This window comes from Oncorhynchus clarkii, chromosome 28, assembly GCF_045791955.1.
Source record: "Oncorhynchus clarkii lewisi isolate Uvic-CL-2024 chromosome 28, UVic_Ocla_1.0, whole genome shotgun sequence".
Lineage (NCBI taxonomy): Eukaryota > Metazoa > Chordata > Actinopteri > Salmoniformes > Salmonidae > Oncorhynchus > Oncorhynchus clarkii.
Genome location: NC_092174.1, coordinates 44,769,235 through 44,779,234, shown reverse-complemented (window position 1 = coordinate 44,779,234; position 10,000 = coordinate 44,769,235). Strand labels below are relative to the sequence as shown.

Sequence of the window (10,000 nt, the reverse complement as noted above, 5' to 3'; positions counted from 1 at the left end):
TTGTCGAGTGCAATATGTAAACTGGCTTTGTGGACATTTTCACATTACTCATTTTTAAATTACTCTGCAATCTTACATTCCTGATTTAGTGGGCACAAATAATCAAAACCAGGAAGTAATAGTTGAAAACAATAACACAAGTCAGTTAGTTATAAGACAAAATGGTTTAAGGTGGTTGTAGTCCAGTTTAGGGTTTAGTAACCCTTACTGTATATAGGCCTACTATGTACATAACCCTTTACTGTATATAGGCCTACTATGTACATCATCTTTTACTGTAGACTATAGTCTTGGAAGGGGAGAATAATGTTGTAAGTGCTTTATAATGGTCAATATTTACAAAGGAGATTCTTCATAATTATTTGTATTGCTGATATTACACTGTATCCCAAACATAACAACCTAGTATTACTTACCCATTCGTTTCTCAACAGATATTTAACACAAACAAATAGATTTATTGCAAATTTATTTTCTATATAGTTTAAAACCAACATTTATTAAAACATTAATATTAAGAGCTTTGGTACACATGCAAGTTTCTTTTTTTGAAGAGTGGATTCAGAAAGAGAACAGTATTGTACAAAATAAAAATAATAATAATTACAGTTTTTTTGCAAAATTCACTTTTTTTTGTAGCACCTTTGGTGTTCTGTGTTCCGCACAAAAGCACCTCTGTGGTTGTATCTGGAGCAACACTGGAGCCAGGGAGGCTGGGCTGGGGGAGGGACGAGGAGACTGGAGCTACCAGACAGGGAAGCTGGGGGAGGGACGAGGAGACTGGAGCTACCAGACAGGGAGGCTGGGGGAGGGACGAGGAGACTGGAGCTACCAGACAGGGAAGCTGGGGGAGGGACGAGGAGACTGGAGCTACCAGACAGGGAAGCTGGGGGAGGGACGAGGAGACTGGAGCTACCAGACAGGGAGGCTGGGGGAGGGACGAGGAGACTGGAGCTACCAGACAGGGAAGCTGGGGGAGGGACGAGGAGACTGGAGCTACCAGACAGGGAGGCTGGGGGAGGGACGAGGAGACTGGAGCTACCAGACAGGGAAGCTGGGGGAGGGACGAGGAGACTGGAGCTACCAGACAGGGAGGCTGGGCTGGGGGAGGGACGAGGAGACTGGAGCTACCAGACAGGGAAGCTGGGGGAGGGACGAGGAGACTGGAAATACCAGACAGGGAAGCTGGGGGAGGGACGAGGAGACTGGAGCTACCAGACAGGGAGGCTGGGCTGGGGGAGGGACGAGGAGACTGGAGCTACCAGACAGGGAAGCTGGGGGAGGGACGAGGAGACTGGAGCTACCAGACAGGGAGGCTGGGCTGGGGGAGGGACGAGGAGACTGGAGCTACCAGACAGGGAGGCTGGGCTGGGGGAGGGACGAGGAGACTGGAGCTACCAGACAGGGAGGCTGGGCTGGGGGAGGGACGAGGAGACTGGAGCTACCAGCCAGGGAGGCTGGGCTGGGGGAGGGACGAGGAGACTGGAGCTACCACACAGGGAGGCTGGGCTGGGGGAGGGACGAGGAGACTGGAGCTACCAGACAGGGAAGCTGGGGGAGGGACGAGGAGACTGGAACTACCAGACAGGGAAGCTGGGGGAGGGACGAGGAGACTGGAGCTATCAGACAGGGAGGCTGGGCTGGGGGAGGGACGAGGAGACTGGAGCTACCAGACAGGGAAGCTGGGGGAGGGACGAGGAGACTGGAAATACCAGACAGGGAAGCTGGGGGAGGGACGAGGAGACTGGAGCTACCAGACAGGGAGGCTGGGCTGGGGGAGGGACGAGGAGACTGGAGCTACCAGACAGGGAGGCTGGGCTGGGGGAGGGACGAGGAGACTGGAGCTACCAGACAGGGAAGCTGGGGGAGGGACGAGGAGACTGGAACTACCAGACAGGGAGGCTGGGCTGGGGGAGGGACGAGGAGACTGGAGCTACCAGACAGGGAGGCTGGGCTGGGGGAGGGACGAGGAGACTGGAGCTACCAGACAGGGAGGCTGGGCTGGGAGAGGGACGAGGAAACTGGAGCTACCAGACAGGGAGGCTGGGCTGGGGAAGGGACGAGGAGACTGGAGCTACCAGACAGGGAGACTGGGCTGGGGGAGGGATGAGGAGACTGGATCTACTAGACAGGGAGGCTGGGCTGGGGGAGGGACGAGGAGACTGGAGCTACCAGACACGGAGGCTGGGCTGGGGGAGGGATGAGGAGACTGGAGCTACCAGACAGGGAGGCTGGGCTGGGGGAGGGACTAGGAGACTGGAGCTACCAGACAGGGAGGCTGGGCTGGAGGAGGGGCGAGGAGACTGGAGCTACCAGACAGGGAGGCTGGGCTGGGGGAGGGACGAGGGACGAGACAGGGTAGGAAGAGTGGTTGGAGGGAAAAGGGGTAATGACGAGGGGTGAGATGAGGGGTGGAAAGGGGGCTTGGGTGGGGTCTGTGGATCCTCCCTCTAATCAAGGTAAAGGGTGAGGAGAGGGGAGACGAGGGAGAGAAAAGGAGGTTTTGAGGGTTGGGGCGAGTGGGTCCTCCTCTCTGTTTGCTGAAAGTGTGCCACTGTCCGCCCACGGCATCAAACGTCCTTTATTCCTGATGTCACTTCCTCTCGTTACAAGTTAAAGTCATTATGTGATTGGCCCTACAAGGGCGAGGAGTATTCCCCTGGGACAATGCTTCTATGACAGGGCAGAGGGGGGGCATGTTGTGCTATAGGGGGTAGGGAAGAGGAGGGGGGCATGTTGTTCTATAGGGGGTAGGGCAGAGGGGGGGCCTGTTGTTCTGTAGGGGGTAGGGCAGAGGGGGGGCCTGTTGTTCTGTAGGGGGTAGGGCAGAGAGGGGTTCCCGGGATGGTCAGGTCCTAGCCCATGAAGCAGACGGGGCCCACCTCGAACCCGAACCGCTGGCTGGGGTCGCCAAAGTCATTAAACATGACGTCGATGATGGGCACTTGGTCGACGCGAGGAGTGTTGATCTCCATCACCGTCTTGGAGTAGCCCGACTTCAGCTGGAGAGGGGAGGGAGAGAGGGATGGAGTGGAGGAGGAAGGGAAGCAAGGAGTTATTGTGGTGTCAAATTCAGATGCTAAGATCAATCAATATCTACCAGTAACTACCATGTGATGACCAATCATCAATCTCCAATGGAACCAAAGGAATCTCTCATTTGAACCAATGGAATCTCTAATGGAACCAATAGGATCTCCAATGGGACACATGGAATCTCTAATGGAACCAATAGGATCTCCAATGGGACAAATGGAATCTCTAATGGAACTAATGGAATCTCAATGGAACTATTGGAAATTTCATCGGAACCAATGAAATCTCTAATGGAACTAATGGAATCTCCAATGGAACTAATGAAATCTCAAATGGAACCAATAGGATCTCCAATGGAACAAATGGAATTTCTAATGGAACCAATAGGATCTCCAATGGGACAAATTGAATCTCTAATGGAACCAATAGTATCCCCAATGGAACAAATAGGATATCCAATGGAACAAATGGAATCTCTAATGGAACCAATAGGATCTCCAATGGGACAAATGGATTCTCCAATGGAACCAATAGGATCTCCAATGGAACAAATGGAATCTTCAATGGAACCAATGGAATCTCTAATGAAACTAATGGAATCTCCAATGAAACCAATGAAATCTCCAATTGAACCAATGGGATCTTCAATGGAACTTATGGAATCTCTAATGGAACCAATAGCATCTATAATGGAGACAATTGAATCTCTAATGGAACCAATATAATATCAAATGGACCAATGGAATCGGTGTTGGCACTAACATAATCTATAATGGCACTAATGGAATCTCAAATGGAACCAATGGAATCTCTAATGGAACCAATAGGATCTCCAATGGGACAAATGGAATCTCCAATGGAACCAATAGGATCTCCAATGGGACAAATGGAATCTATAATGGAAACAATAGGATCTCCAATGGGACAAATGGATTCTCTAATTGAACCAAAATAGGATCTCCAATGGGACAAATATAATCTCTAATGGAACCAATAGGATCTCCAATGGGACAAATAGAATCTCTAATGGAACCAATAGGATCTCCAATGGGACAAATGGAATCTCTAATGGAACCAATAGGATCTCCAATGAGACAAATGGAATCTCTAATGGAACCAATAGGATCTCCAATTGGACAAATGGAATCTCTAATGGAACTAATGCCAATGGAAGCTCCAAGCTGCAAGCGAAATCTGACTTTTTAAGACGACATACCGAGCATCCGTCCGACAGGGCCTTGATGAAGGGGTTGTTATCATAGGACATCTCCTCGTCGTTGGAGCCCAGGAAGCGTAGAGCCTTGTCGTAGCCGTCTGCCTTGGCATCGTACCAGGCTACTGACTGGTGGCAGATGTAGGTGAAATTCTGACGGGCTGATGAGCTGAGCAGCTTCAGGAAGGTCATCTGGACTGTCTGGATGGTGTTCTCCTCCATGTCCACATAGTTCAACTGGGAGAAGGAGAGAGAAGGAGAAGGGGAGGGGGGAGAGAGAGAGAGAGAGAGAGAAAGAGAGAAGGAGAAGGGGGGAGAGAGAGAGAGATGGAGAATGGGGGTGAGAGAGAGAGAGAGAGAGAGAGAGAGAGAGAGAGAGAGATGGTGAATGGGGGGGAGAGAGAGAGAGAGAGAGAGATGGAGAAGGGGGGAGAGAGAGAGAGAGAGAGAGAGAGAGAGAGAGAGAGAGAGAGAGAGAGAGATGGAGAATGGGGGAGAGAGAGAGAGAGAGAGAGAGAGAGAGAGAGAGAGATGGAGAATGGGGGGGAGAGAGAGGGAGAGAGAGGGAGAGAGAGAGATGGAGAGAGAGAGAGTAGAGAGGGTTATGGAGATGATACATTTAGTCTCACTGTAGGTTATCTTGCCAAGTCTGAAATGTCTATCGTACATCTCAATCTTGATCACGTATAATATAGTATATCTGCTTCGAGAGGTTGATATTTTCTATACTTACTATTTTTCCACGTTTGAATTCACTGAACCATGATCCTGGAGCCTCTTTTGGCCAGTTAGATATTCTGACCTGTTACACAGAACACAAACAACACCGTGAATGAATGAACAGGTTACCAGGTTAGAAAACGACATGTTCACTGTTTTTGGTGCGGCAGGTTCACTGTTGGAGTGGTAGGTAATCTAGTGGTTTTAGAGCGTTGGGCCAGTAGCCACCAAGTTGCTAGATCAAATCCCCGAGCTGACAAGGTAAAAATCTGTTGTTCTGCCCCCTGAACAAGGCAGTTAACCCACTCGACCATTGTTGTAAATAAGAATTTGTTCTTAACTGACTTGCCTAGTAAAATAAAGGTTACATTTAAAAAAAAGGTCTATATCCTAAATAGATCGTAAAACACTGAGTATGAAATTGCTAAAAGGTTCATATTAACTACTGTACACTCTTAGAAAAAAAAGGTGCTATCTAGAACCTTAAGGGTTCTTTGGCTGTCCCTCGGAGAACACTTTTGAAGAACTCTTTTTGGCTTCCACGTAGAACCCTTTCTACATAGGGTTCTACATGGAACCCAAAAGGGTTCTCCTATGGGGACAGACAAAGAACCCGTTTGGAACCCTTTTTTTTTCTAAGAGTGTATCTATCGGCATTACAAACATTAATAGACATTATTTTCCAGAAATGACCCATGGAAACGTACGCCAGCGGACTTCTTGTCGGGGTAGATACAGGTCTCTCCTCCAACGGTGAAGTTACAGTAGACCTTGAAGGAGTCTCCAGTACAGCCCTGGTTAGGATCGATCCAGTATTCACCTGAACAGCACAACACACACAATCATTAACAGGATGGCAAGGTCATTAACAGGATGTACTGGGGACCCATGGCAAGGTTATTAAACAATGTCCCTCATGGTACTGCAAAACAGGATTCACTCAGATTGTAATGATATACTCAGATTGTAATGAGGTGCTCAGATTATAATGAGATGTTTAGATTATAATAAAATGCTCAGATTGTAATGAGATGTTCAGATTGTAATGAGTTGCTCAGATTGTAATGAGATGCTCAGATTATAATGAGTTGCTCAGATTATAATGAGTTGCTCAGATTATACTGAGATGCTCAGATTATAATGAGATGCTCAGATTGTAATGAGATGCTCAGATTATAATGAGTTGCTCAGATTGTAATGAGATTCTCAGATTATAATGAGTTGCTCAGATTATAATGAGATTCTCAGATTATAATGAGATGCTCAGATTGTAATGAGATGCTCAGATTATAATGAGTTGCTCAGATTGTAATGAGATGCTCAGATTATAATGAGTTGCTCAGATTGTAATGAGATTCTCAGATTGTAATGAGATTCTCAGATTGTAATGAGATTCTCAGATTATAATGAGATGCTCAGATTGTAATGAGATGCTCAGATTGTAATGAGATGCTCAGATTGAGTTGAAAACCAGCATTCACAGTACGTCACCAGGAATCAACATTGTAAATCACTAATCTTTGTGATTTAAAAAAAATCCTACTTTACTGCAACTTTTCAGTCACATAAGACCTTTGGCCAAGTCAATGTTGCACTTGTTAATAAATATTTCACATGCAATGTCTATTTGCTGTGTGTGGGGCTCCTCTTAACAGCTGCTCTCTCTCACTTCATTGCTAACCAGCTCCTGAAGTGGCTGTATGATGATGATGATGATGATGATGTTTCTGTAACTCAGTCTGTTACTGTTTATAACTCTGTGTTTTTACCCAGAAACCAAAGTTCCCTCTGAGGACAATGCAGTCTGTTTGATTGATTGAACCCACCGTTAGGGAAGTCAGGCTGGCTGAGGTGCAGGTCGTTACAGGTCCTGGCAGGGTTGTCCTGGGTTCCCATGGGGAACTTCATCCTCTCGATGTCCTGCTTCAAGTTATTCAGGGACCCGAACACGTCCTCCACGTCCACTGTGGTCTCCATGCCGTAGTCTGCCATGCCTCCCGCCTCGTCGCCCTGCACGCCGTCGTCCTCCGCCTGCCGTCTGTTCTTCCTGCTCGCCTGCTGGATGGGCAGCGGCTGGATGATGTCACCAGGAGGACCCTGGTTGGAAGAGAGGTTAAAAGTTATAGATGGCGGGGCCTCTATAGAGACCCTGGGTTCGCACCCAGGCTCTGTCGCAACCGGCCGCGACAGAGAGGTCCGTGGGGCGACATACAATTGGCCTAGCGTCGTCCGGGTTAGGGAGGGTTTGGCCGGTGTGGATATCCTTGTCTCATCGCGCACTAGCGACTCCTGTGGCGGGCCGGGCGCAGTGCATGCCAACAAAGGTTGCCAGGTGCACTGTGTTTCCTCCGACACATTGGTGCGGCTGGCTTCCGGGTTGGATGCACACTGTGTTAAGAAGCAGTGCAGCTTGGTTGGGTTGTGTATCGGAGGACGCATGACTTTCAACCTTCGTCTCTCCCGAGCCCGTACGGGAGTTGTAGTGATGAGAAAAGATAGTAGCTACTAAAACAATTGAATACCACGAAATTGGGGAGAAAAAGGGGTAAAATGTAAAAAAAAATAAAAAAAATAAATAAAGTTATAGATGGCAGGGGTCAGGGAAACGTCAAATCAGAGACAGGAAAAAGGTAAAAATCAAAATGGATAATCATGAGATCATCTTAGAGAGAACAATGTTGACTTACAGGAGCTCCGGGTGGTCCAATCACACCAGTGTCTCCTTTCTGGCCAGCTCCACCCTAAGAAAATAAAGCACAGGGCACCGCATTACACACAGAAGTTATCACACCAGTCATATATGAGATGTTAGTGTCTTCGGTTAGTCATCTAATGAACAGAACTTACTGACGATCCCTTGGACCCCTTAGAGCCCACAGGTCCCTAGAAAAACAGAGACACAAAGTCAGTGATGAAGTGGTAGACAATGAAGATGTTTTGATATGAGAAGATGTTTAAAGAGAGACACAAAGTGAACGATAACACTATAACAATAGTGATACTGGGTTAATGAAATTCTATAGACATTTGATAGAAATTTGCTGAATCATTTTTGCTGAAGAGGTCTTTTGAGATGATTTCCTGATTAACTTACAGGAATACCAGGAGGTCCGGGAGGACCAAGGGGACCGGCAGGACCACCAACACCCTACAGAGACACAACACAGCAGGAACCAATGAGACGACGCTTCCCAGTAACATCAACCAAATGAGCGAACACATTATAAATGGTTTATAAAGCCGTTTACAGATGGTTTTAAAGATTTAGCTTATACATTAGCAAATAAACTAGTAACTATTAAATAAACGAGTAGTAAACATATCAGTCACATACAGTGTCTCCTTTGCCTCCACCAGTTCCCTGGGGTCCAGGCAGGCCTCTGTCTCCCTTCTCTCCGAACTCACCAGGCGGCCCAATCAGACCAATCAGACCTGGGTGACCCTGGAGGACAGAGAGTGAGAGAGGGAAGGATGGAGAGAGAGAGAGAGAGAGAGAGAGAGAGAGAGAGAGAGGGGAATGGAGGGAGAGGGAAGGAGAGAGGGTGAGAGAAATATTTAAGTGCCTTTGAACAGGGTACGGTAGTAGGTGTCAAGTGCTCCGGTTTGTGTCGATGAACTGCAACTCTGCTAGTTTTTTCCAACAGTTTTCCTGTGTGTATCTAGAACGGTCCACCACCCGGAGGACATCCAACCAACTGGACACAACTTTGGGAAACATTTTAGTCAATGTGAGTGAGCATCCCTGTGGAAGGCTTTCGACAACTTGTAGAGTCCATGCCCCCGACGATTTGAGGCTGTTCGGACGGCAAAAGGGGGTGTAACTTAATTTTAGGAAGGTGTCCCTAATGTTTTGTACACTCAGTGTAGTGATCCTTCAAGCAAGAAAAAATGCATTTCTGAAATAATGTATGTTTTTTTAGTGTGTGACTGTGAACCACCCTTAATTTTTTGTTTGTCAGTCATCGAAATATCATAAACGAACTTGGACATTTTGTTGACATGAAACTTTGCTCTAACCATCTGTTGTTAAAGTTATGGCAAGTAAAAATTATGTTGATTCAATTCTCGACCTGGCAACATCATTAGAATGTTTATGAAGGAAACAAAGGAACAACTTTTCTAGGCCTTGTCTTTGGTGGTCAAAACACTGTCTTTGTTACCAAGGTAAATGATTAGTCTGTTTATAGTGTTGTCAAATTGAACAGTGGTGGTCTGTCTCTGGGACCAGCCTTTGTGTGTGTATGTATGTATGTATGTATGTATGTATGTATGTATGTATGTATGTATGTATGTATGTATGTATGTATGTATGTATGTATGTATGTATGTATGTATGTATGTATGTATGTATGTATGTATGTATGTATGTGTGTGTGTGTGTGTGTGTGTGTGTGTGTGTGTGTGTGTGTGTGTGTGTGTCATATTTAAGAGTGGGGGTCTGTCTCGTATCGGCTGCTGTAACTAGAGTTCTAGCCAGCCTTCTGTCCCTACTGGGCTATACTGCTGCTTGCTGGCTACAAACCAATGATCATTAAACAGATTATATTATATTTCTTATATATATTTAATTACCACATTAAATCACAAAAACAGAGTTGACTTTGAAAGAGAGAGATAGAGAGAGGGGGAGGTAGAGGCAGGGATGGAGAAAGAGAGAGTGAGAGAGAGAGCAAGAGTGAGAGAGAGAGAGAGAGAGAGGGAGAGAGCAAGAGTGAGAGAGAGAGAGAGAGAGAGAGAGAGGGAGAGAGAGAGAGCAAGAGTGAGAGAGAGAGCAAGAGAGAGAGAGAGATAGTGATATATATATAGGAGAGAGAGAGAGAGAGCTTCCACAAAGCTGTGAACGATCTGAGAGACAAGGCAAGAAGGGCATTCTATGCCATCAAAAGAAACATAAATTTCAACATACCAATTAGGATTTGGCTAAAAATACTTGAATCAGTCATAGAGCCCATTGCCCTTTATGGTTGTGAGGTCTGGGGTCCGCTCACCAACCAAGACTTCACAAAATGGGACAAACACCAAATTGAGACT

General features: G+C 46.7%; 1 protein-coding gene across 1 annotated transcript in view; it reads right to left on the bottom strand.

The window, feature by feature from the left end:
* LOC139386696 (collagen alpha-1(XI) chain-like) overlaps window positions 1–10,000 on the bottom strand; it is a 216,715-nt gene that overhangs the window by 307 nt on the left and 206,408 nt on the right. Inside the window, exons 57-66 of the mRNA XM_071132517.1 lie at window positions 8,304–8,411; window positions 8,064–8,117; window positions 7,817–7,852; window positions 7,657–7,710; window positions 6,796–7,066; window positions 5,677–5,789; window positions 4,983–5,051; window positions 4,253–4,486; window positions 1,268–3,002; window positions 1–1,012 (exon numbers count right to left, since the gene is read on the bottom strand). The exon at window positions 1–1,012 is cut by the window's left edge and continues 307 nt beyond it. Coding sequence (XP_070988618.1) covers window positions 2,856–3,002; window positions 4,253–4,486; window positions 4,983–5,051; window positions 5,677–5,789; window positions 6,796–7,066; window positions 7,657–7,710; window positions 7,817–7,852; window positions 8,064–8,117; window positions 8,304–8,411 — 1,086 coding nt within the window. The 3' untranslated portion in view covers window positions 1–1,012; window positions 1,268–2,855. The remainder of the gene's footprint in view (window positions 1,013–1,267; window positions 3,003–4,252; window positions 4,487–4,982; window positions 5,052–5,676; window positions 5,790–6,795; window positions 7,067–7,656; window positions 7,711–7,816; window positions 7,853–8,063; window positions 8,118–8,303; window positions 8,412–10,000) is intronic.